We start from the raw sequence: 26924 nt of genomic DNA, 5'->3' as shown, positions 1-26924 counted from the left end.
ACCCTATTTGGCTTGAACCTATGCAGGCTCTATTTATTCTGCCATCATCTCTTTGAGTTCCTGTGTATGTCAGTTCTGTTGTAAATTGAAAACTCTTGTTTCCTTGATCTCACCTCCTCCCTCCAGCTCTTAGTCTCTTTCCACCTCCTCTTCCACATAACCTGAGGGGAGGGGTTTGATGAAGATATCCCATTTAGGAGTTAATGTTGTAAAGTCTCTCACTTTCTGCACATTGCCCAATTGTGGGTCTCTATTTATTGTTCCCATATATCACAGGAGAAATTTTCTCTGGTGATGACTGAGCAAACACTGATCTATGTGTATAAAAGAATTGTATTGGGAGTCATTTATTATCTTTTAACAAGAAAATGGTGTTCAGTTTTCCCCTAAGCACATGACCTATCCAATCTCAGGTTTTTAGCCACCCAACCAGAGTCAGGCATGGCTTCCATCTAGTAAAGTGGGCCTTAAATCCAACCAGTCATTGGTTTCTCCCACAATCTTTGTACAACTATTGCACAAGGGTATAAGTCAGATAGGTACACATTGTAAATCACAGAGATTATAGCTGGATTGTTCTTTACCTTTCTCACCTAGTAGTGTGCAGAGTAACTTCCAATACCTTGGACAATAGTCAAAAGGAGAAGGCTCTAGGCACCACTCAACTTCTCTGTGTGGAATGAGATATATAGATCTTATCTTCTTACCATCAGTTTGCAGCATGCAACCATTAGTCTTGACAGTAACTTGAGCTATTGAGAGATCTTTCTTGGGGCCCATTTGACCATTTAGTTAATTATATGTAACCCATTTCTGGTACTAGAATTTTTATTTGCTTATAAAAGATGTCTAGTTTAGACAGTGTCTACTCTGTTATTTGGTAACTCCATCTAGAATTTTCTCACATATATATATATAACCTTAAGAAGCTTCTACAATAGGAGTATTCCATGTGACACTCAAATGACCCTTTGTATTCGATGTTTCTCCTACTATTGTGTTGCTTAGCTCATTTTTTCTTCCTTCCCATTTAATCCTCCTGTTCCACTCTCCCCACTTTTACTCCATAACAGTGTAATCTCTTTCCTCTCCCTTAAGATATCCACTACTTTTCCATGATCCCTTACTCTATGCCTAATATCTATGGTTATATAAGTTTTGTATGTCTATGAAAATCTTAAAAGTTAAAATCCACATATAAGAGAATACATACACTATTTGGATTACCTCAACCAGGATGATTTTTTTTTCTAGCTTCATCAATTTACCTACAAATTTTATGATTTCAACTTTAAAACTGAATCGTGTTATATGTACAAAAATAACACAGTTTTCATTATCTGTTCATCTGCTGGTGGACATCTAGAGTGTTTTCCAATTTCTGGCTGTTATAAAGAGAGAAGTCATGAAGAGGCTTGACCAAATGTCTCTATAGTAGGATGTCAAGTCCTTCAGGTATATGCCAGAGTGATATAGCTGGATCTGGAGGCAGATAGATCTTGTGCTTTCTGAGGAACCACTACGCTGATATGCACAGTGACTATTCATGTTCGCACCTTCGTGATGAATGCCCTTCTATCCCCATCTCCTCACCAGCATGAGCTGTGGTTTGTTTATTGACCTTAGCCATTCTGGCTGGTAGAAGGTGAACTCTCCAAGGAGTTTTGATATTCATTTCTTTGATGACAAAGCATAGGAATATTTCTCTAGGTGTTTCTTCTCAGCCATTTGTGTTTCATTTTTTGAGAACTCTAATTTTAATTCTATACCCCCATTTTTAAGTTGGTTATTTTATTAATGTCCATATGTTTTGGTTCCTCGTATAGTTTTGATATTAGTCTTCTGTTGGTTGTATATTTGGTAAGTATCTTTATTCATTCTGTAGCCTACTATTTTGTCCAAAAGATATTGTCCTTTTCTATATAGAACCCTTTCAGTTTCATGTTGTCCCATTCATTAATTGCTGTTCTTAGTGCCTGTGATAATGGTGTCTCACTTAGAATGATTCTTCTTGCACCTATGAGATCAAAATTATTCTGTGCTTTTTCTTGTATCAGATTCAGGGTATCTAGCATTATGTAGTGATCCTTGATCCATTTGAAGTTGAGTGTTATGCAGAGTGAAATCTATGAATTTATTTGCATTCTTCTACATGCAGCAAACTATTTTGACTGCCACTGTATGTGGAAGATGTTATCTTTCTTTCTGTATGTATTTCTGTCAAAAGTCAGATGTCTATAGGTATGTAGATTATGTCTGGGCCTTCAATTTGATCTGTGCATCTGTTTTTATGCCAATACCATGCTGATTTTATTACTATAGTTCTATAGTACAATTTGAGGCTAGGGGTGGTGATACCTCTAGTAGTTCTTTTATTATTTAGGATTGTTTTAGCTGTCATCGTTATTTTGTGTTTTCATACGAAGCTCAAAATTATCATTGCAATTTCTCCAAAGAACTGTGATAGAATTTTGATGAGGATTTCAGTGAATCTGTATATTGCTATTGGTGAGGTTGGTATATTAACTGTGTTAATCCTACTGATTCATGACCAATGGAGATTTTTACACTTTCTAGTACCTTATTCTATATTTCTCTTAAATGTATTAAAGGTTTTATCATACAAATCTTTCATTTGCTTGAGTAGAGTTGCTCCTTAATATTTTAATTTTTTAAGGCTATTGTGAAAGTATTATTTCCCTATTTTCTTTTCTCAAACTGTCATTTTAACAAAGGAAGGCTATTTGATTTTTGTGAATTTTTTTTTTTTTGCTGAAACTGTTAATCCACTCTAGATGTTCCCTGGTAGTAGGGTTTTCATATATATATATATATATATATATATATATATATATATATATATATATATATATATATATATAATCATATCATCTGCAAAGATACTCATAGATTCTAAGAAGTTTCTACTGCACTGATTTTTGCATCACAAACCAAATGTCTGCCACTTCCAATTGTTTCCTCAAATCTCTGCCTCACCTAATCCCCCTCTTCCCATTGCCACCTGCCCTTCCTTAATCCACCTTCAAAGTCTATTCTAATTTCCCTTTGCAGGGGACCCATGTGTTCTCCCTTGATCTCTTCTTGTTACTTAGCCCCTCTAGTTCTGTGCATTATAACATGTTTATTCTTTATTTAAGAGCTAGTGATCATTTATAAGTTGGTACATATCATGTTTGTCTGTCTTGGTCTGGGTTATTCAGGATGATTTTTCTCAAATTCAATCCGTTTGCTTGCAGCTTCCCTAATGCCATTGTTTTTAAGAACTGCGAAATACTCAGTTGTATAAATGTACCAGTTTTTTTTTATCCATTCTTCAGTTGTGGGATCTCTAGTTTGTTACCAGTCTCTAGCTATTATGAATAAAGCAGCTATGAAGATAGTTAAGAAAGTGTCCTTGTGGTAGAATAGAGCATCCTTTGGGTATATACCCAAGTGTGGTATAGCTGTGTTCATGAGGAAGGGTGAGTCTCAATTTTCTGAGGAACTCCATATTGCTGTCCATAGTGGCTATAAAAGTTTGCACTCCTACCAATGAAGGAAGAATATTCCCCTTTCTCCACATCCTCACCAGCATGACCTGTCATTTATGGTTTTGATCTTAGCTTTCTGAGAGATGTATAATGGACTCTCAAAGTCATTTCCCTGATGGATCATGATTTTGAACATTTTAAAAAGTGTTTCTGTCATTTCAGTTTTCTCTGTTAATTTTTTTAATTTAAATTTGCACCCATTTTAATTGAGTTATTTGGTTTGTTAATGTCCAGTTTCTTGAATTGTGCATATGTTCTGGATATTAGCCCTCTGTCAGATGTGGAATTGGTGAAAATTTTTTCTCCTTCTGAAGACTGCTGTATTTTTTCTTTTGATTGTGTTTTTTGCCTTACAGAAGCTTTTCAGTCTCATGATGTCCCATTTATTGATTGTTGTTCTTAATGCTTGAGCTATCAGTGTTCTGTTCAGGCACTTGTCTCCTGTGCCAGTACATTCAAGGCAATTCCCTATATTCTATTCAATCAGGTTCAGTGTATTTGAATTTATGTTGAGGTCTTTGATGCCCTTGCACTTGAATTTCATGCAAGTGATAAATATGGATCTACTTGCATTCTTCAACATGCAGACATCCAGGTATACCAGCACCATTTGTTGAAGATGCTTTCTTTCTTTCCATTGTGTATTTCTGGCTTTCTTATCAAATATCAGGTGTCTGTAGGCATATTAACTTATATCTGGGTCTTCAATTTGATTCAGTTGATCGATCTGTTTTTATGTCAATTGCATGTGAGTTTTATTACTATGGCTCTGTAGTTTATCTTAAAATTGGTGATGGTGATACCTCCAGATGCTCTTTTATTGTGAGAAGATTGTTTAAGCTATCATAACGTTATTTGTTGCTGTTGTTTTTCCATATGAAATTGAATATTGATTTTTCAAGTTCTATAAAGAACTGTGTGGTGATTTTGATGGATATTCCATTAAGTCTGTAAGCTGTCTTTTAGTAGAATGGCCATTTTTATCATGTTAATTCTATCAATCCAGGAACACAGGTGATTTTTTTCAACTTTTGATATTTATTTCAAAGACTTAATGTTTTTGTCAATCAAGAATTTTACTTACTTTACTAGGGTTACCTCAAAATATTATTGTTTGTGGATATTATGAAGGGTGTTGTTTTGTTAATTCTTACTCTATCTGCTTGTCATTTGTGTATGGGAGAGCTACTGATTTTTAATTTTCATTTATTTTTTTTAGTTAATTTTTTATCCAGCTACATTGATGAAGATGTTTATCAGCTGCAGGAGTTCCCTGGTAGAATGTTTAGGAGTACTTACATATACTATCAATCATATCATCTGTAAATAGTGATATTTTGACCTCTTCCTTTCCAGTTTATAGCCCCTTGATTTTCTCCAGTTCTTTGATTGCTCTAGTTAGAACTTCAAGTACTACATTGAGTAGATATGGAGAGAGTAGACAGCCTTGTTGTGCCCCATCTTTCAGTGGAATTACTTTGAGTTCACTCCATTTAACTTTTGACTATGGGCTTGTTGCAAATTGCCTTATATCCTTAATCTTTCCATGAATACTATCTTGAAGGAGTGTTGAATTTTGTCAAAGGCTTTTTTTTTCGGCACCTGATGAGATGGTCATGTGTTTTGTTTTGTTTGTCATTCAGATTTTTTATGCTGAATTACATACTGATTTTCTGATGTTGAACTAACCCTTCATCTCTGGGATAAAGCCTATTTGATCATGGTAGATGATATAATTGATATGACATTGGATTCAGTATTTGAGCATTTTTTTAATCTATGTTCATAGGGAAATTGGTATGTAATTCTTACCTTTGTTGAATTTTTGTGTGGTTTGGGTATGACTGTGGCCTCTTAGAACAAATTTGGCATTGTTCGTTCTGTTTGTATTTTGTGAAATAATTTGAGGAGTGTTGGTGTTAGCTCCTCTTTAAAATCTCGTAGAATTTTGTGCTAAAACTCTCTGGCCCTGGGCTTTTCTTAATGGATGTTTTTCTGCATAAGCATATTTTTATATGTACATATTTGTTTTTGAGTTGAGAGCTTCATACTATTGAAAACACTCTTGAATGTGACAAAACAGAAGTTATAATACCATCAACATCACTTTTCACTCCTCATACATAATTCTTTATACACCTACCATTTTTCTTTGTATTTATTATAATACTCTAGAATTTAGCATTTTATTGACTTTTTGTTTTTTTAGATCTATAATATATATATCAGCTGCTTATACAAAGAAGCACTAACCTATATAAAGGGGATTATAAATGTAGATGGATATACCTTTATGACTTTAGAATCATAAGACTGGCACAATATTGTATCTGGAATACTCTAGTCATGTAAAAATATACAATAATTTAACTGAAATTATGATGGAAGCCTCCCTGACACAGAGAATGTAGTGGTGGGGCACAGAGTAGGACTCTGGTGATGGCTTTAAAGTCTCAGGGTCTCAGGACTTTCTAGTTCTCTAATCTGTACTGAAATGCTGATGATAATTTCCAAAAGTCCTAAAAACTTTCTTGTTCATGAACTCAATCTTGTGTTGGTCTGATGCAGATGAACACAGGGAGATACCCATGCTACAAAATACAGTTTAAAAATAAAAATCAGTCCTCTAGAGAATTATTACATTATTTCTATCATTACATATGTCTATTTGTTGCTATTAAAATAAAAATGTATAATGGTTAAAAATTTTTTTCATGCTTTTATAGGCCAAATTATTTGAAAAAATAGGTGTCATGAAATATGAAAAAATATTTTCAACTGTGACAACATTTTACATTGTACAAGCAGTTTCAGATGAAAACGTTACAGTGATTGACAGAGAGTTCAATAACATCCCTGTTCGTCTGTACTTGCCAAAGAGGAAGTTGGAAAGAAAGAGACCAGCAGTGATTTTTATTCATGGTGGTATCTTTGTCTTCGGAAGTTGCAGTAAGTATATTTCTGATATGTGTGTTGTTCATATATTTATATTCAAAAAGGTGCTGGGTATTGACAGAGTTTTGTCAATATAATGTTGAGTTGGGTAATATGTAGTTCTTAGCAGACATATATTAGAAAGTATGGGTTGTGGCTGACACATTTCTTCATTTACAGCTTGGTAATAAAAACAATCTTGTAGAAATAAGATTGTTTCATTAGGAAAATGTTACTTTTAAATAAACATGTCGATAGCCTACACTTGGAAGTGTAAATGATCAACTTGGAATGCAGACTAAATAAATTTCACATAAATTGTATGAAACACTAACATGAAACAGTTGCTTTAGTTGTTGGGTCAGAAATATAATTGTGATACTGCACTCCACATTTGCTCAAGTAGTAGATTGTGATATAACAATAACATTTGAGGATTAGAAATCAAAGCATAACTTGGTATTGAAATGATAAAAGTGAAATAAACCTGAGTTATCAGTTTTTGGCTTAAACTTCTGTATTCTTGTCCAGATGTGAGTGTGGTTGCTACAACACACACACACACACACACACACACACACACACACACACACACACACAAAGAGAGAGACAGAGACAGAGAGAAACAGAGATGAGAGGCAGAGAGAGAGAGAGACAGAGATAGACATAAGAACTGAGTGGGATAGGGAGAATTTTAGACTTGATGACTTATGGATTTACTACCCAGAAAAGTATTACGATGTTGTACTCTGTACTTAACAGATTAAAGAACAAGTAATAGAACTCCTGTCCTCAATGAATCGGTAGCTTAGTCATAATATCTAGTATTTTCTCTTCATAATCTGTGAATATTTCAAGCTAAGCAAAAAACACCACTGTGGAAAGCTGGGCAGCTAACTGAGTGAACATGTTTCAGAAACGTATTTCAGAGACTTCTGTTGAGTAGTTCCTTTTCAGATAGGTGTTATCATCATACTTTAGTGGTGAAAAAGCAAATAGAGTCAAAAATGTTTTCAAAGTCCAACAGAAAAAAAGAGGAAGCAAGAAGCCTGTAAGCAGAAATCAGAGATGAGCAGCCCATGCAAGCTCTCCGTGTTGCTGGAAAATTCTCTCAGAAGGACTTAAGCCCTCTGTTGTACTCCAATGTCTAAATTGTCATCCTGTTTCCATCCTTACCTGCTCTTCTGAAATATAGGTGCATGTTTGGTATCTCCCAATCCACCTCTCTCCCTACCTGTCTACACTGTCTGAAACCTACTTGCATCTTATTGATCCCTTCTTCATTACTCACTACTTACATTCTGGGATAAGACATGTTAATCTTATGTTATCAAAATGAGTCTCCACTTTCCTAAGAGTTATATTTCCTTCCAATTCATCACCTAATTTGTGTTTCTTCTACCTAGAATTGTACCCCCTTTGTTGATTCCCAAGTATGCACTGTCTTTTCTGCCTTGATCTCTGGCTGTTCTGAGACTTGTTTCCATGTTTGTCTCTTTCTTGGCTTTTGATTCTTTCTTAGAGAAGGATAGTCTGAGAGAAATCCTTGCTCTTTGCTCCACTGTTAGCTTGTGTAAAAGAAATTTCTGTGTCCTTCATTTTTCATCCTTTACTTTATCCCTTCCTTCGCAACTGCAACATTAAAACAAGAGAAAAACTAAAACCATGATGAAATAAGTTAATTATTTGTACTTTACCAATATTAATATTCTGTTGGGGCCAGCCAGTGGTTCACATGTCCGGGTTCGAGCCTGGAAGGCATCTTGGAATCTGGAAGAAAAGAGGGAGCCTAGGCGGGTTGAGAAATAATGGAACCAAGACATGCTAGTCTGTTCAAGGTTCAAACTTTTAATGGCGGACACACTTTATAAAGGGGGGGGGGTGAGTCCATTCCCACCAATTCATCCTTGGAACCTAGAACCAACTACAGGTGATGACATGCAGGATAGGGTCACAGTCTCTGGAATAGCTCCATGGCCTCTCAGCCTGTAGCAGTATCTTGAAGAGGAACAGAAGCAGTGGCAGAATAATAGAGTGATCTAGGGAGGAAGGCTCCACCCTAGATAATCTCCTTAGTGGCAGCAAGGTCAAGTTCTGGCTTAGCCTGCTTCAGGCTTATGGGAGGCTACAATATTCCCCACATTCTAGTATTTTATTCTTCAGTTGTTAGTTCCATGTTTTCCTATGCTTTATTCTTCATTTGTTTCCACTTTAGCACCCATGACCATACAGTTGATATGGGCTGTTCCCCTTCACTAACATTGTTGCTGGACTTAAGTTCAATCAATTCAGCTATAGAGTGTTGTACATTCCTGGTTATTAGTGTATCATGTGAATTCCTTAACAAGGTACCATCATATTTCTTTCTCAAGGTGTAAACAGAGAAATAAATACATCTCCCAAGAACAGAAGAAAGGCAGATATCCCTCAGCAGTGACCACTGTACACTGTATTATAGTCTCTTATCTCCTACACTTTATGACATGCTCTGGACACGGAATTCTGAACAGCTTCCTGTTCCTGTCCATACTTAGTAGCTTAACAGTTAGATTGCATTCTGATCTTCATTTCTGGCACCTTCTTTCTCACCTTCCATGCCTTGAAATATAGCTACAGAAATTATTGATCAACATTTGAGACATATTGATCACCTAAGAATCAACCTTTGGTTGAACATTGAAGTGTAGATCTTTCATTCCTAATTTTATAATTTTGTCCACTTTCACCTCTACTTGGTTACATATGTTTTTCTGAACTTTGAAAACTCTCATAAACATTAATTTTCACTAAAATATTTTAATTTTTCTCCAATGTGTTTCTTCATGATTATTGTGTTTTTATGATTTTATGTTTAACATGATGGATGGCAATTTATACATTTTTGGTGAATCAATAAGTTTTGCTATCTAAAAGGAACACTGACATTGCTGCCTGTGAAGCATTTTCCTTTGCTCTCCTATCTAATTCTTTTAAGTTGATTATGACTTTATTCCATCCACAGTTTACATTTTTAGGAACTCCAAATGTAAGTAAGACCAGGCTATTACTTGATTTTATACAATTTAAATTACTTTTCTATACAGAAAGTTAATATGAAGTTTACATCTAAGTTTATTAAATATGCATGACCTTATATAAAAATGTAAGACTTTGGCAAAGGAAAAAATTCATTTGTTTTAATTACAATAAAAGTGCATCTTGCTTTAAATAAGCTGATGTCCCTTCATTGAAAACTTCCTATGTTATAGTAATTATTGTCCTTTGTGAAAATTATAACATGAGCTACAATATTATTTCTCAACTTAATTCCATATTTCCCAGTTCTTCTATCAAGGGTTTTAGGGAATATGGTGGTAATGAGTTCCAGACAATTTACTTTTTTTTTTAATTAGGTATTTTCCTCATTTACATTTTCAATGCTATCCCAAAGGTCCCCCATACCCACCCACCCCCAATCCCCTACCCACCCACTCCCCCTTTTTGGCTCTGGCGTTCCCCTGTACTGGGGCATATAAAGTTTGCAAGTCCAATGGGCCTCTCTTTGCAGTGATGGCCGACTAGGCCATCTTTTGATACATATGCAGCTAAAGACAAGAACTCCCGGGTACTGGTTAGTTCATATTGTTGTTCCACCTATAGGGTTGCAGTTCCCTTTAGCTCCTTGGGTAATTTCTCTAGCTCCTCCATTAGGGGCCATGTGACCCATCCAATAGCTGACTGTGATCATCCACTTCTGTGTTTGCTAGGCCCCGGCATAGTCGCACAAGAGACAGCTATATCTGGGTCCTTTCAGCGAAATCTTGCTAGTGTATGCAATGGTGTCAGCATTTGGAAGCTGATTATGGGATGGATCCCTGCATATGGCAATCACTAGATGGTCCATCATTTCGTCACAGCTCCAAATTTTGTCTCTGTAACTCCTTCTATGGGTGTTTTGTTCCACATTTTCTGAATCCATTCCTCTGTTGAGGGGCATCTGGGTTCTTTCCAGTTTCTGGCTATTATAAACAAGGCTGCTATGAACATAGTGGAGCATGTGTTCTTCTTACCGGTTGGGACATCTTCTGGATATATGCCCAGGAGAGGTGTTGCAGGATCCTCCGGTAGTACTATGTCCAGTTTTCTGAGGAACCGCCACACTGATTTCCAGAGTGGTTGTACAAGCTTGCAATCCCACCAACAATGGAGGAGTGTTCCCCTTTCTCCACATCCTCGCCAGCATCTGCTGTCACCTGAGTTTTTGATCTTAGCCATTCTGACTGGAGTGAAGTGGAATCTCAGTGTTGTTTTGATTTGCATTTCCCTGATGAATAAGGATGTTGAACATTTTTTCAGGTGCTTCTCTGCAATTCGGTATTCCTCAGGTGATAAATCTTTGTTCAGCTCTGAGCCCCATTTTTAATGGGGTTATTTGATTTTCTGGAGTCCACCTTCTTGAGTTCTTTATATATATTGGATATTAGTCCCCTATCCAATTTGGGATAGGTAAAGATCCTTTCCCAATCTGTTGGTGGCCTTTTTGTCTTATTGACGGTGTCTTTTGCTTTGCAGAAGCTTTGCAATTTTATGAGGTCCCATTTATCGATTCTTGATCTTACAGCACAAGCCATTGCTGTTCTATTCAGGAATTTTTCCCCTGTACCCATATCTTCGAAGCTTTTCCCTACTTTCTCCTCTATACGTTTCAGTGTCTCTGGTTTTATGTGGAGTTCCTTAATCAACTTAGATTTGACCTTAGTACAAGGAGATGGAAATGGATCAATTCGCATTCTTCTACATGATAACCGCCACTTGTGCCAGCACCATTTGTTGAAAATGCTGTCTTTTTCCCACTGGGTGGTTTTAGCTCCCTTGTCAAAGATCAAGTGACCATAGGTGTGTGGGTTCATCTCTGGGTCTTCAATTCTGTTCCAATGGTCTACTTGTCTGTCTCTATACCAGTACCATGCAGTTTTGATCACAATTGCTCTGTAGTACAGTTTTAGGTCAGGCATGGTGATTCCACCAGAGGTTCTTTTATCCTTGAGAAGAGTTTTTGCTATCCTCGGTTTTTTGTTATTCCAGATGAATCTGCTGATTGCCCTTTCTAATTCGTTGAAGAATTAAGTTGGAATTTTGATGGGGATTGCATTGAATCTGTAGATTGCTTTTGGCAAGATAGCCATTTTTACAATGTTGATCCTGCCAATCCATGAGCATGGGAGATCTTTCCATCTTCTGAGATCTTCTTTAATTTCTTTCTTTAGAGACTTGAAGTTCTTATCATACAGATCTTTCACTTCCTTAGTTAGAGTCACGCCAATGTATTTTATATTATTTGTGACTATTGAGAAGGGTGTTGTTTCCCTAATTTCTTTCTCAGCCTGTTTATCCTTTGTGTACAGAAAGGCCATTGACTTGTTTGAGTTAATTTTATATCCAGGTACTTCATTGAAGCTGTTTATCAGGCTTAGGAGTTCTCTGGTGGAATTTTTAGGGCCACTTATATATACTATCATATCATCTGCAAAAAGTGATATTTTGACTTCTTCCTTTCCAATTTGTATCCCCTTGATCTCCTTTTGTTGTCTAATTGCTCTGGCTAGGACTTCAAGTACAATGTTGAACAGGTAGGGAGAGAGTGGACAGCCTTGTCTAGTCCCTGATTTTAGTGGGATTGCTTCCAGCTTCTCACCATTTACTTTGATGTTGGCTATTGGTTTGCTGTAGATTGCTTTTATCATGTTTAGGAATGGGCCTTGAATTCCTGATCTTTCCAAGACTTTTATCATGAATGGGTGTTGGATTTTGTCAAATGCTTTCTCAGCATCTACCGAGATGATCATGTGATTTTTGTCTTTGAGTTTGTTTATATACTGGATTACATTGATGGATTTCCGTATATTAAACCATCCCTGCATCCCTGGGATGAAACCTACTTGGTCAGGATGGATGATTGTTTGATGCGTTCTTGGATTCGGTTAGCAAGAACTTTATTGAGGATTTTTGCATCGATATTCATAAAGGAAATTGGTCTGAAGTTCTCTATCTTTGTTGGGTCTTTTTGTGGTTTAGGTATCAGAGTAATTGTGGCTTCATAGAATGATTTCGGTAGAGTACCTTCCGTTTCTATTTTGTGGAATAGTTTGTGAAGAACTGGAATTAGGTCTTCTTTGAAGGTTTGATAGAACTCTGCACTAAACCCATCTGGTCCTGGGCTTTTTTTGGCTGGGAGACTATTAATAACTGCTTCTATTTCTTTAGGGGATATGGGACTGTTTAGATGGTCAACTTGATCCTGATTCAACTTTGGTACCAGGTATCTGTCCAGAAATTTGTCCATTTCGTCCAGGTTTTCCAGTTTTGTTGAGTATAGCCTTTTGTAGAAGGATCTGATGGTGTTTTGGATTTCTTCAGGATCTGTTGTTATGTCTCCCTTTTCATTTCTGATTTTGTTAATTAGGATTTTGTCCCTGTGCCCTCTAGTGAGTCTAGCTAAGGGTTTATCTATCTTGTTGATTTTCTCAAAGAACCAACTCATCCTTTGGTTAATTCTTTGAATAGTTCTTCTTGTTTCCACTTGGTTGATTTCACCCCTGAGTTTGATTATTTCCTGCCTTCTACTCTTCTTGGGTGAATTTGCTTCCTTTTCTTCTAGATCTTTTTGGTGTGTTGTCAAGCTGCTAATGTGTGCTCTCTCTAGTTTCTTTTTGGAGGCACTCAGAGCTATGAGTTTTCCTCTTAGGAATGCTTTCATTGTGTCCCATAAGTTTGGGTATGTTGTGGCTTCATTTTCATTAAACTCCAAAAAGTCCTTAATTTCTTTCTTTATTCCTTCCTTGACCAAGGTATCATTGAGAAGAGTGTTGTTCAGTTTCCACGTGAATGTTGGCTTTCTATTATTTTTTTGTTATTGAAGATCAGCCTTAGTCCATGGTGATCTGATAGGATGCAAGGGACAATTTCAATATTTTTGTATCTGTTGAGGCTTGTTTTGTGACCAATTATGTGGTCAACTTTAGAGAAGGTACCATGAGGTGCTGAGAAGAAGGTATATCCTTTTGTTTTAGGATAAAATGTTCTGTAGATATCTGTTAAGTCCATTTGTTTCATCACTTCTGTTAGTTTCATTGTGTCCCTGTTTAGTTTCTGTTTCCATGATCTGTCCGTTGGTGAAAGTGGTGCGTTGAAGTCTCCCACTATTATTGTGTGAGGTGCAATGTGTGCTTTGAGCTTTACTAAAGTGTCTTTAATGAATGTGGCTGCCCTTGTATTTGGAGCATAGATATTCAGAATTGAGAGTTCCTCTTGGAGGATTTTACCTTTGATGAGTATGAAGTGCCCCTCCTTGTCTTTTTTGATGACTTTGGGTTGGAAGTCAATCTTATCAGATATTAGGATGGCTACTCCAGCTTGTTTCTTCATACCATTTGCTGCAAAATTGTTTTCCAGCCTTTCATTCTGAGGTAGTGTCTATCTTTTTCTCTGAGATGAGTTTCCTGTAAGCAGCAAAATGTTGGGTCTTGTTTGTGTAGCCAGTTTGTTAGTCTATGTCTTTTTATTGGGGAGTTGAGACCATTGATATTAAGAGATATTAAGGAAAAGTAATTGTTGCTTCCTGTTATTTTTGTTGTTAAAGTTGGCATTCTGTTCTTGTGGCTGTCTTCTTTTAGTTTTGTTGAGGGATTATTTTCTTGTTTTTTCTAGGACGTGGTTCCCGTCCTTGTATTAGTTTTTTTCTGTTATTATCCTTTGAAAGGCTGGATTCGTGGAGAGATAATGGTGAATTTAGTTTTGTCGTGGAATACTTTGGTTTCTCCATCTATGGTAATTGAGAGTTTGGCTGGGTATAGTAGCCTGGGCTGGAATTTGTGTTCTTTTATTGTCTGTATAACATCTGTCCAGGCTCTTCTGGCTTTCATAGTCTCTGGTGAAAAATCTGGTGTAATTCTGATAGGCTTGCCTTTATATGTTACTTGACCTTTTTCCCTTACTGCTTTTAGTATTCTATCTTTATTTAGTACATTTGATGTTCTGATTATTATGTGTTGGGAGGAATTTCTTTTCTGGTCCAGTCTATTTGGAGTTCTGTAGGCTTCTTGAATGTTCATGGGCATCTCTTTCTTTAGATTTGGGAAGTTTTCTTCAATAATTTTGTTGAAGATGTTTGCTGGTCCTTTGAGTTGAAAATCTTCATTCTCATCCACTCCTATTATCCGTAGGTTTGGTCTTCTCATTGTGTCCTTGATTTCCTGGATGTTTTGAGTTAGGATCTTTTTGCATTTTGCATTTTCTTTGATTGTTGTGCCGATGTTCTCTATGGAATCTTCTGCACCTGAGATTCTCTCTTCCATCTCTTGTATTCTGTTGCTGATGCTGGCATCTATGGTTCCAGATTTTTTTCCTAGGGTTTCTATCTCCAGCGTTGCCTCACTTTGGGTTTTCTTTATTGTGTCTACTTCCCTTTTTAGGTCTAGTATGGTTTTGTTCATTTCCATCACCTGTTTGGATGTGTTTTCCTGTTTTTCTATAAGGACTTCTACCTGTTTGGTTGTGTTTTCCTGTTTTTCTTTAAGGACTTGTAACTCTTTACCAGTGTTCTCCTGTATTTCTTTAAGTGAGTTATTAAATTCCTTCTTTACATCCTCTACCATCATCATGAGATATGCTTTTAAATCCAGGTCTATCTTTTCAGGTGTGTTAGGGTGTCCTGGACTGGGCGAAGTGGGCGTTCTGTGTTCTGATGATGGTGAGTGGTCCTGGTTTCTGTTAGTAGGATTCTTACGTTTACCTTTCGCCATCTGGCAATCTCTGGAGTTAGTTGTTATAGTTGTCTTTGTTTATAGATTGTTCCTCTGTTGATTTTGTTACCCTCTATCAGCAGACGTGGGAGACTAGCTCTTTCCTCTGAGTTTCAGTGGTCAGAGCAGTCTCTGCAGGCAAGCTCTCCTCTTTCAGGGAAGGTGCACAGTTATCTGGTGTTTGGACCTCCTCCTGGCTGAAGATGAAGGCCCAAAACAGGATCTTTCCCAGAAGCTGTGTTGTTTTGGCCAGGAAGGTGGCCGGTTGTCTGGAGCCGACAATGGCGCCGCCTCAGAAGCTCTGTGGCTCTCGCCTGTTCCAGAAACGACTGGCCTCTGTATTTCACACTGTCACCCGTGCAGCCTGCCCTCTGCGGAGTCCTGGAGCCAAGGAGGCTCCCGCCAGGGCCTGAGGCAGAAACCTCTCGGGCCGGGCGGACCCCTGTGTTCTCACCAGGAAGGTGGCCGGTTGTCTGGAGCCGAAGATGGTGCCGGCTCAGAAGCTCTATGGTTCTCGCCTGTCCCAGAAAGAGCTGGCCTCTGTATTCCACACCCTCACCCGTGCAGCCTGCCCTCCGTGGAGTCCCGGAGCCAAGGAGGCTCCCGCCGGGGCCTGAGGCAGAAACCTCTCGAGCCGGGCAGACCACTGTGCTCTCACCAGGAAGGTGGCCGGTTGTCTCGACAATTTACTTTTAATGTTCTAAATTCTAACTGTATTTTTCTATATAAGAACAAAAGTGGGGACTACTATGTTCATCAATTTACCACAAATCACATTTCTAGCACATTCATAGGTATTGGTGGGTTGCCATTGTTTTTCTATTTACAGTGCACCAATTTATATTTATTTCATTCATTTCAGAGGTAGCAGCTTATGACAACCTGAACAGACTCACGTCGAACAAGCTCGGTGCTGTTGTTGTAGGAATTGAGTAAGAGAATAATAATACTTTTTACCACATCCTGGGCCCTCACAATATAACCTTGATTTTTCAAAGCTTGTCACCTAGCCATCATATAGCTATATCCTGGGGGATTTCGGTATATAAATTTTTTTAGAAATTTTATATCAATATATCCTCAAAGGCATTAGAATCTGCTGTAATTTTTGCCATTGTAGACACAATTATAAAACCAGAGGAATAAACATCTTTATTGTCACAGCTATGGCATCTCTAAAAGTATGAATTCCTAAAAAGTGCGTTCATTATATGCTTGGGATGTTGGGTTTTATGTGACCTGGCTATAAAACAGTGTAAGGTTACTGTTGTTCTTGGTTCCAGTGTTTTAGGTAAAAATGTTAGGAAATTTTTGAATATTTTAAGACTTTACCAAAATAATATCTTATTATCTCATAACCTTTATCAACATTTTCACTAACATAATAAATATGAGCAGGTTCTTTTTTACTATATGAACAATTGTTTCCTCTGTACAACAGAAAATCTCTTCAGAAGGATAAAGACTTTGCTATACATTTTGCCAGATCCATAGTGTGTGATGTAGAAATAGACTTTACAGACCTACAGAACTCAGGAGAAATTACTGAAAGGAATTTCATAGTTGAGAGTAGATTAAGGGCCAGTAGAACCTACCAGAGATTTCAGTTCTATTCTGCTCATGATGACTTCTTAATGGAGCCAGAAAAAAAATCTTAGGTTTTAAGAAATATTATTACAGAGACGGAGTTTGGAGCTGAGATGAAAGGATGGACCATGTAGAGACTGCCATAGCCAGGGATCCACCCCATAATCAGCATCCAAACGCTGACACCATTGCATACACTAGCAAGATTTTATTGAAAGGACGCAGATGTAGCTGTCTCTTGTGAGACTATGCCGGGGCCCAGCAAACACAAAAGTGGATGCTCACAGTCAGCTAATGGATGGATCATAGGGCTCCCAATGGAGGAGCTAGAGAAAGTAGCCAAGGAGCTAAAGGGATCTGCAACCCTATAGGTGGAACAACATTATGAGCTAACCAGTACCCCGGAGCTCTTGACTCTAGCTGCATATATATCAAAAGATGGCCTAGTCGGCCATCACTGGAAAGAGAGGCCCATTGGACTTGCAAACTTTATATGCCCCAGTACAGGGGAATACCAGGGCCAAAAAGGGGGAGTGGGTGGGCAGGGGAGTGGGGGTGGGTGGATATGGGGGACTTTTGGTATAGCATTGGAAATGTAAATGAGTTAAATACCTAATAAAAAATGGAAAAAAAAAATCAAACACAAAAAAAAAAAAGAAATATTATAAGAGGAAAAATGATGTGCCTTTCGAACATTAATTTTAGCTAAATTTAGCACATTATCATCTTAAATATGCTTTTTAATGGTATGATATATTGTATACTGTTTAAGACTTCTACATGATTTCAGCTACTTGTTCTTTACCTTGAAGAATATTAATATTTTAAGTCATTTTGCTAGTTTTCAAATATTTAAGACAGGGTAAAATATAAACATGTACAAGGATCATATGATGGGCACTATTTGATATAAGCATGTGAAGAATTCACTAATTCTAGCAGATATTAAGATGATAAAAATAAAAATGTGAACTCCATTGAGGTGCACTCCAAAGACAGAAAACATACAACAAAGACTCAATAGATATAGCAGTAATTATTCTAATGAAAAAATTCAAAAATTTGACTAAGATCTTTGGTGTACTTAAAATATGCATATGTCATAATGACTGTTGATTTAAATGCTGATCTTTTCAGCTTAAGATATGAAATTCTGCATTTTTCTTGAGTATATACATACATATATTTATAATTAAAGTCATCTGTCAACAATTTACTCTCCTATTTTCTGCATTCAGTGATTCTGGGTATTCCTGTCAATGATTCTGAATTGTGTGCACTAGGGAGCACTGACACATCACAGGGTGCACATACCTTCTCACTCATTTTCCTACACCCAATATCTCAAATCCTTAAGCACAATCTAGTCCTCACTTTTAAGACAGAAGTTACCAGTGAGCTCGTGTTAATTAGTAAGACTGAGGATTCAATGTAGGGCCAACATATCAATGTATCTGATGATGAGAGTGAGATATTTCCTTGCATAACTTTAACAAGAGATTTGTTGTGGTTTTGCTTGATTTGCCTCTAAAGCTACAGGCTTGCTCCTCAGTATCAATTCCCAGCTGCCCTTGAAGACTGTGTTCATGTGATCAAGTTCTTTCTTCAGGATAAAGTTCTTGCAAAATACAGAGTGGATCCCTCTCGCATATGCATTATGGGAGACAGTTCTGGGGGTACCTTGGCAGCAACAGTGACTCAGCTGGTATGTTGTGTGTGTTATATACATTTTAATCCTAATGCAAAAGAAGCTGTGTTTCAGGAGTGTTTGTGTTACTTTTATACTGTTAAATGTGTAATTTAAACTCAACAAGTGTGATTATCCGTTTTGCATGATATTACTTCAGATGTGGTTTTATTGTCTAATCCTAGGAAAGGCTTTTACAGTCTTACACTTTTAGAGGTTGGGAGCAGGATCTAGGCTTTGAATCCAGGGCAGTATGCTTGCCAGGTATATATGCTACCAGAGGACTATGAAAACTTCACTTTTAAATGTAAACTGTTTCAAAAAGGGCTTTTGATAAGATTTCCTGAATTGCTGTGTAGTTTGTGCTGGCCTTGAACTTATGGGCCTCCTGGTCCAATAACTCAAGAACCAGATATTAGGAAACAGTAATGACGCTGGCTCAACCTGCCAATGTTAGGGAAAAAATGCAACATTATTTATGAACCACTATATTCTTTACAATAATGGATTTTACATTCATGATTTGAGTTTCTATAGATAAAATATAAAATTATCAATTTTTTATCAATATCATTGATGAGTGCATTAGTCACTCTTTTCCTCTGAGACTAAATATCTGGCAAGAAGCATTCAAAGGAAAGAGGGGATTTTAACAGCTCCTAGTTTGAAACATTCAGTGCATAATGGCAGGAAAGGTATGGCAGTGGAAATTGCATATGACTATGGCAGTAGGAACATTGTACAGAGTGTAAAGACATCTTCTGATTCTGTTATATGGGTGATACCCTTCTCACAAAGTCCAGGTTGGCATCACAAGAGACTGTCACATGTAAAAAGATTGTGAGAAGCAGAGATGTGGCCAAAGAGTCTACTTCATGTGCTTCAAGGGTCAGATGCTTTGGGCTAGCTTAGGCCCTCTGACCCATCTGACTTGCTAAGGTTAAGACATCCATTGCTGTTCCTCACCAGGTGTTCAGTGTCCTAGATAAATGTCAACACTGCCAACTATTCAGTAATTGTCCTCTAGGTGAAAAAGGACCTTTACCTGGTCACCAAAGTCTCTACAAAGGATTTGCCATATGATATTCTGAAATTGTTTTAGTATACTATGATCCAAATTCAGGAGTTTATAATGAATGATGCTGATATTAATGAGTATTTTAATGACCTTTGAAAAGTTTTTTTATAATGAAGTTTAAAGTAAAGATTAAAACTGAAAACTTAGAGGTAAAGACAATATTTCCATTATGAAATTTTGCTAGCTTTAGTACAGTGGGTATTAAAAGAAGAAGGAATATAGTGATTCAAACAGCACAGGACTAATAAAATGGAAAGCCCAGACCATCTCCCCAATGGATAATATATTGTGGCATTTATTCCAGACTATTTTGATTTAGAACATGTGGAATTTTCAACTACTACCTAGAGAACTATTGTTCTCCCACTTTTTCTGTGTTAAATGCAATAGTTTTTGTTTAATGTGTGTGTGTGTGTGTGTGTGTACATGTGTACATGCGTTTATGTTAGTATATACATTTTAAATGTGTGTACTTACATATGAATGTTCACGTGTATGATTATGCATATAGACTCCAGAGGTTGACATTCAGTGTCTTCTTCTATATTTCTCTACCTTAATTGTTAAAATGGGTCTTTAACAGGGCCTAAGATCTCTGAGTGAGCTAGATTTGCTGTACATTGAGATTCAGGATTCCACTCGTGTCCACCCTACCCACACAGTGATGAGGTAGCAGGTGTATGCTGCTATGCCCAGGTTTCTATATCCTGGCCATCTGTACTCAGCTCATCAAGCTTGTTTCAACAAATAATCTACTGACTGAGCCATCTCCATGTACTACACATCTGATTGGAATAATTTCTCATCCATTTTCTTTTCTATTTCAATATGACATTAAAAGGTCAAGTACCTTATAACTTTTGTGTTCCTCAGGTACAAGCATGTGTGCTAAGTCACTTGTAAGCCCTGATAAACATGAAGAAGCTGTAACAAACTGTGCTCATTGAAGAATATTTTTCTACTCTTCTGAAAGGCTTCATTTCATTTTTAAAAATTCCTATTCTAAAACCACTGGGAAGTAACAAGAACCTGGAAAGATTCTCTTGAGGAATTTTTTCTTTCTTCATTTTCTTCCTGATAGGTACAGCCTGCCTTCTATTGTTCTGTCATTTGAAATAGTACAGATGGTTAGTCTTGTGATGAGCTAAGGAATTTCCCAGAATTCTTTCATTTTGTGTAAGTCCTTTTCCTTTATGAGGGCTTTATGGCCTTGAGTAAATCCTCATGCTTTCCCACCCATGCACAATTTTCAGAAATAATGACACTGAGACTTAAACATATATGAATAAATTCCTAGACCACACATTTTTAGTTTATTCCCACTAGCTTAATTATCCCACTTCCTCTATTCTAACTACCCCCATGTGGTTAATTACCTCTCCTCAGGTTCACTTGAAGATCTTCCTCAGAGTTTGGGGCAAATCTTGTAGCATCTGACTCAAGAAGAAATCCTTTCTGGGAAGAAATCCTCTCTCTATACCAGAACTTCCACCTCCTCATTTCCTGTCTAAGCTCATAGACCAACAGCATTTCATTGACAAGTGATGCTTTTGTACATTGCACAAGAGATTCTCTCTGCACTTGAGAGCACTTTGAATAGTTTGGGATTTCCTAAAGAATGGCAGCAGTTATAGTCACTGATGCAGAGGTGCTGTAGAAGCTGGTGCTCTTGAGGTTCTCAAGCTCACAGGTGAAGTCTAGGTTCATGTGTAGAGGAGGGAAAGAATGTAGCTGCAGACTCACGACTCCTCTTATTTCTGATAAGAAACAATGGCTTCACATGCAACATTCCGCATCCTTTTCTGATGTTCTGATTTTCATAAATTATTCTGTCTCATCTATCAGTGTTATCTCACCACACTACTTAGATAAATGTTAAGTGTTTTCCTTAGCATGCCATGCTTCCTCGGACTTTACTTTATATGTAAGTATTGGCAATTGAATTTCATTTTATTTGTAGTTTTTCTCATTATATTACTCAGGTACATATTCTTCTAGAGAAACTAGACACAGTAACACATGATTATTTCTATTATAGAAATTGGGAAACTGAGGCAGGAGGAAACTATGTTCTAGAACAGCCTGAGATTCACAAGAAAGCTTTATTACAACAAAAGTTAAATCTCTTAAAAGAAACAAACAACAAATATATTGTAGTTGTTCTGTCATCATTACTAGGATGCTTCTGATCTTCCTGACCCTATTCCTGTTTGCTTGTTATATGTGAATAAATGTGTAAGAAGCAGAATATGCATTGTTCCTGAACAGATGAAATTAGAATGACATACTCTCATGTCTAAGTTAATGAGTAAATTTTATGAGAAAAATCACTGATAATGTTTCAAATTAATAAATCAATTTTACTTCAGGCTATTAAAATAAAGCTTCCAATCCTTTTGTTTGAAAGCTATTGACTCATTAGTATTCATTATATTTCTAGCTACGAAATGATCCAGAATTCAAAAATAGAATCAAGGCACAAGCCTTACTATACCCTGGCCTACAGATGATTGACACCTTTCTGCCATCTCACCGAGAATATGGACACGGTCCAATCCTGCACAGGGAGATGATGCTACGGGTGGCATCTCTATATGTGACTAAAGACTCATCACTGACTCAGGCCTTACTGAGAAATGAGCACATGCCCGAAGGATCAAGGCACCTATTCAAGTTTGTTAACTGGAGTGACTTTCTTCCTGAGAAGTATAAAAAGAACCATGTTTACACTGAACCAGTGCTTGGAAAATTGAATGCTTCCTACCCAGCACTTATGGACAGCAGGCTGTTTCCTTTGTTAGTCAATGACTCCCAGTTGCAGAATTTGCCACTCACTTACATCTTCACTTGCGAACATGATCTATTGAGAGATGATAGTTTCATTTACATCACTCGGCTTAGAAATGTTGGAGTTCGGGTTATTCATGAGCACATGGAAGAAGGTGTTCATGGGGCTATCTCATTCACTACGGGTACATTGGCTTTACATCTAGGATTTAAAATAAGAGATAGGTATATTCATTGGTTAGAGGAAAACCTATAAATTAGAGGTTCATGAAGCCATGAAGTGATCTAGTTAGAAAAGTAATCTGATAGCTGTATTTGAACTACTGTATGATGAATGGGCACAAAACAATTTGAGTTTGGGGTAAAACTATATTTCAGTTTGAATAAAGAGGACTGAATATGTTTGAGAAAGTTACTTTGTCTGCTAAATCTTAGAAATATTGCTAAAATGAGAATATTCACTTCATTATTGCAATTAATTTATATTTATCAGGAAAGATATATTCTGAGTCTTCAAAAATGATAGGATAGTGCAAAAATGTGGTGACAGACAGGCTTGCAATATGGTGGGAATCTCGATGACTAGCTGGGTTGGCACAGTCCTGTCCAGTACTCCAGAGGCAACAAGGTACAGAGATCTGAGATCAAGGTTGAGATGATCTATATAGCTAATTCTAGTACAACTGTGGCTATATAGTGGCATGCTGTCTCAAGAAAAGAAAATTCTAATAAATAGCAAAGAAAAGAAACCACGAGTGAGAAGAAAATGTGATAAGGTACTGTTGTAGTGACATTTGTATCGACTGAGCATTATAATGTACTTGTGCTATGGTTTTTCCAGTCATGTGCTGTCCATACATTATTTTAGTCAGTTCTAGGTAAATTAAGGTAGTTGTTCTTGTTATTTATTTCTCATGGGATTTATATATTGCTTTTCAAGAGAACAATCTGTGTTTTGGAGGAAACGGTTAACATCTTACTTCACATATTCCTAAAGCTCTTTAATGGAGGGATGGTACCCAGTCAACTACAGGCTGTAGGTATAATTACTTATAGTATTCTTTTGAATTCCTGAGGTGATCCACTGTGTGCGCAGAGACTGCATATCCAGGGAGTTATCTGAGTTGATGATCTCCAGACACGTTTGCTTCCCTGTGACAATGGAACCCAAGTTCCTATCAGCCCAAACGAATTCATAAATAGCTGCATGTCCACTAGGAAACCTTAAAATTGAAGCTAATTCTCTGACTTCCTGGTCATTCTGCTGCTTGTGTAGGATTGTTTGACATGTTTAGTGCTTATTCTGTTTTTTCTTTTTTAAAAACTTATTTTGTTTATTTACATTCCAGTCAATGGCTCTTAAAATTGAAATCAATAGTCAGATTTTTTTTTCTCTACACGGATATTTTTATTTTAATCGGTGTTCTTGGATACCTTTTTTGTTTTGTTTTGGATGTTTTCTTTCTTTACATTTCAAATGCAAAGCCATTTGAGTTTCCTCGGTTGAGAATTCTGTATAGGAAGCCCTGCTCCTAAACTTTGTGAAATGGAAGTTAAGCATGTCTTGTGAATTTAGTTAGTATTCTGATCCTCATCTCTAAACATATTTTCAGTAATGTTTTTCTGCAGCTTGAGATTTTTGTTCATCTCAACTATGATTAGCTCATTGGTCTCTTAGATTTCACAACATGAGCTTACCAGCCATTCAGACACTAAGCTCTTGCAAGAACATCAGGAAAGTTTAGCTTCAAGGTTTCTTTGCTGTTGTGGGTGAAGCTATAACATCTTAAGTAACATCAATCTGCTTGTTGCATTAGTAAAAAAGAAATAATGCTGGTAATCATGACAAACCAGACTTGATGAAAATTGCTTCTCTCCATTAAGTATTAATCACAGATTGAGAGAGAATGAGAAGAACATAGGTTGCCATGGAAAGTGAATGTGGTTTCCCTCAGATGACAGTTCGTTTTTTGAAAAGACATAACCAAAATGGGAAATGGGAGAACCTAGGGACCTGATAAAGTACCCAATCTAGAGTCTGTTTTGCTGGATCCAGCTTACAATCCCTCAATCCTGATAAAAGCTCCTGAAAATAAAGCTGTTACTTTGCCTTCTCTGTGACTTTGTCTTCTGTCTTACCTGGGATGCACACCCATTCCTTCACTGGCACTAGAACCTACTTCCTCATAGAATGAGCTCAGCAGTCTCCTAGGCAACCACCAGACCCCTCCCCCTTCACTTTTTTTCCTTTTACATTACTTTAGGTTCCATAGAATTTGAGAGCTCTGTTTAGCAGTAACAAATATCCTATTTTATTAATCAATCTGCTTTTAATACTTCTGTAATTTTTGCAAAACAATAACTATAGGTAGAAAACTAGAAGCTTGGTGTGATAGATATTCTTGGTGGTCAACTTGACTATCTTTGAATGAACTAAAATCCAGAAATGAAGGACACACCTGTGAGAGATTTTCTGGTGGGTTTGAAATGTGTGAATCCCCTTCTACTCTGGACTTTTGACATAGGAAGACATACACCTTTGATTCAAATTTTGAGGCAGGGCACACGCCTTTAATCAGGGTCCCACCTCTGTTTGAAGTCTGTTTAAGAAACTGGAAGAAGGAAGTTCTTGTTCTCTGCCTGCTTACCCTCACCTTTCTAGCACACCCATCCCTTCACTGGTATTAGAGCCTATTTATTCAGGATTCCAGCATACACTGAAGACCAGTGGAACTATCCAGTCTTGTGAGACTAAGCAACTTCTAGATTCTTGGATTCTTGGATACTTTCCATTCATAGCTAGTCATCGTTAGATTGTTAGATTGTAAATCATTGCAATAATCCATATGTGCATGCACATATGCATATATATATATATATATATATATATGCATGCATACATACATACATACATAAATTATACATTATGTATGAAAGAGAGAAAGAGATTCCATAAGTCGTTCTGGGACCCTAAAGAACCCTGACTACTATACTTAGTAAATGCTTTAGAAGGTGTAATATTATACCTAGGATCTAGTGTACTAACCATGTTACATTAGTTAACTTTACAAAGTCTGCCTGGCTTCATATATATTTGTGCTACTCCTTTAAATTATAATACATTTCAATGAAAATGAGACAGAATCAAAATCATTAGACTGTAACATCATAAAAATATGTATTGATTTATTAAAACTCATGTACTGACCTTAACCTTGCCCATCTCACATTCAAGGATTTACTACATAGCAGCAAAAATTTAAGTCTTTTAACATACTTCAACAGTTGTTCAGTATGATGCTCGAATTACTTAGGGTGGTGATTCTCTCGACACTATTAGGAGACAAATTGTTGTTTTAAGAGCTATTGAAGTCTCTTAGACATTCTAACTCAAGTGTGCTTCTTGTCTCAGAGATGTCCACTTCATAGAGTTATATAGCTGACCTCTCCTCTATTTACTCTCAAATGTGACTTTTCTTGTCTTCTGCTATCTAGCAACCACTTTTCTTTGTGCGGATTTTAGCTTTTTGTTTTTGCTAAAATATTGAGGTCAGACTACCATTTAGATAAATGTCAGGTTTATGGGGTTCTAGGAATTTATTTTGACAACTCCAGCCTTGGTGCTGCTAGTGACATATCAGCAATGTAATATTTATAATCTCTCAGGGATTTTAAAACACTCATCTTAGGGTCACTTCTGTGAGTATTTGGACATCCTAAATATATCTTCCCTGTCAGCTCAACCACTGATGTGGCTACACTGGAGTAGTTTTATCAAATTGAACAGCAGGCAATTTATAATGCAGACTATTACCTTCATGAGTGATTGTCACAGAGAGCTTCTTATTAAATGACAAAATAATAAAAACAAATGGTGACCCCCAAGTAAAGAAAAATGAGCCATTGTATGCCGCAGACTGTCCCCTTTTTGGGTCTTCTCTCTGCGTGGAATGGGTCTCTGGCTGCAGGTGGACAAGGAGTTGGCGAAAATTGACAGACAGACAGACACGAGACAGTGTGCTGGATCTGAATGTAATTTGTCAAATCGAGCATCAAACTTTTTACACAGAAGAAAATAGGGAAGTTGGGTGACACAAGGTACAAAGAGGTTACTGGATTCTTACACAAAACAGAGGAATGCAAACACAGAAGGACTGGCAGGAACCAACTGGGATAAAATTCACTGTTAACAACTGGGATAAAAAACAGCTCCACCTAAGGTCCACTTACTCTTAGAAACCAGGGTCAAGGGCTTCGTGCCCTTGCCATAGTTCCTATTCTAGTCTATTGTATAGTCCACCTTCCCCCTAGGCCATTGTAAATATTTGTGTATGGGTGTATCTATAGTTCTAAGTATCTACTCTGGTTCCATCTTAGATCACAAAATTCCTTCTTCCTAGATAATGGTAAATTCCTGTGTAGGGCAGGGACTTAGCTATCCATGCCAAGGTTGGATCAAGGACTGCCTAGAATCTAATTTAGCTATATGTCAAAAAAAAATCAATCCTTAGGAGAACTTG

The 26924-nt window shown here is 37.1% G+C and overlaps 1 protein-coding gene across 1 annotated transcript in view; it reads left to right on the top strand.

The window, feature by feature from the left end:
• The window catches only part of Gm5709 (predicted gene 5709), a 33281-nt gene extending 10621 nt beyond the window's left edge, over positions 1–22660 (top strand). Inside the window, exons 2-5 of the mRNA XM_888144.6 lie at positions 6278–6500; positions 16128–16197; positions 18386–18557; positions 22058–22660. Of these exons, the coding sequence (XP_893237.4) occupies positions 6278–6500; positions 16128–16197; positions 18386–18557; positions 22058–22660 (1068 nt within the window). The remainder of the gene's footprint in view (positions 1–6277; positions 6501–16127; positions 16198–18385; positions 18558–22057) is intronic.
• The last annotated feature ends 4264 nt before the right edge of the window (positions 22661–26924 follow it).

The sequence above is a fragment of the Mus musculus genome, chromosome 3 (assembly GCF_000001635.26).
Source record: "Mus musculus strain C57BL/6J chromosome 3, GRCm38.p6 C57BL/6J".
Lineage (NCBI taxonomy): Eukaryota > Metazoa > Chordata > Mammalia > Rodentia > Muridae > Mus > Mus musculus.
This window is presented reverse-complemented; position numbering and strand designations above follow the sequence as displayed.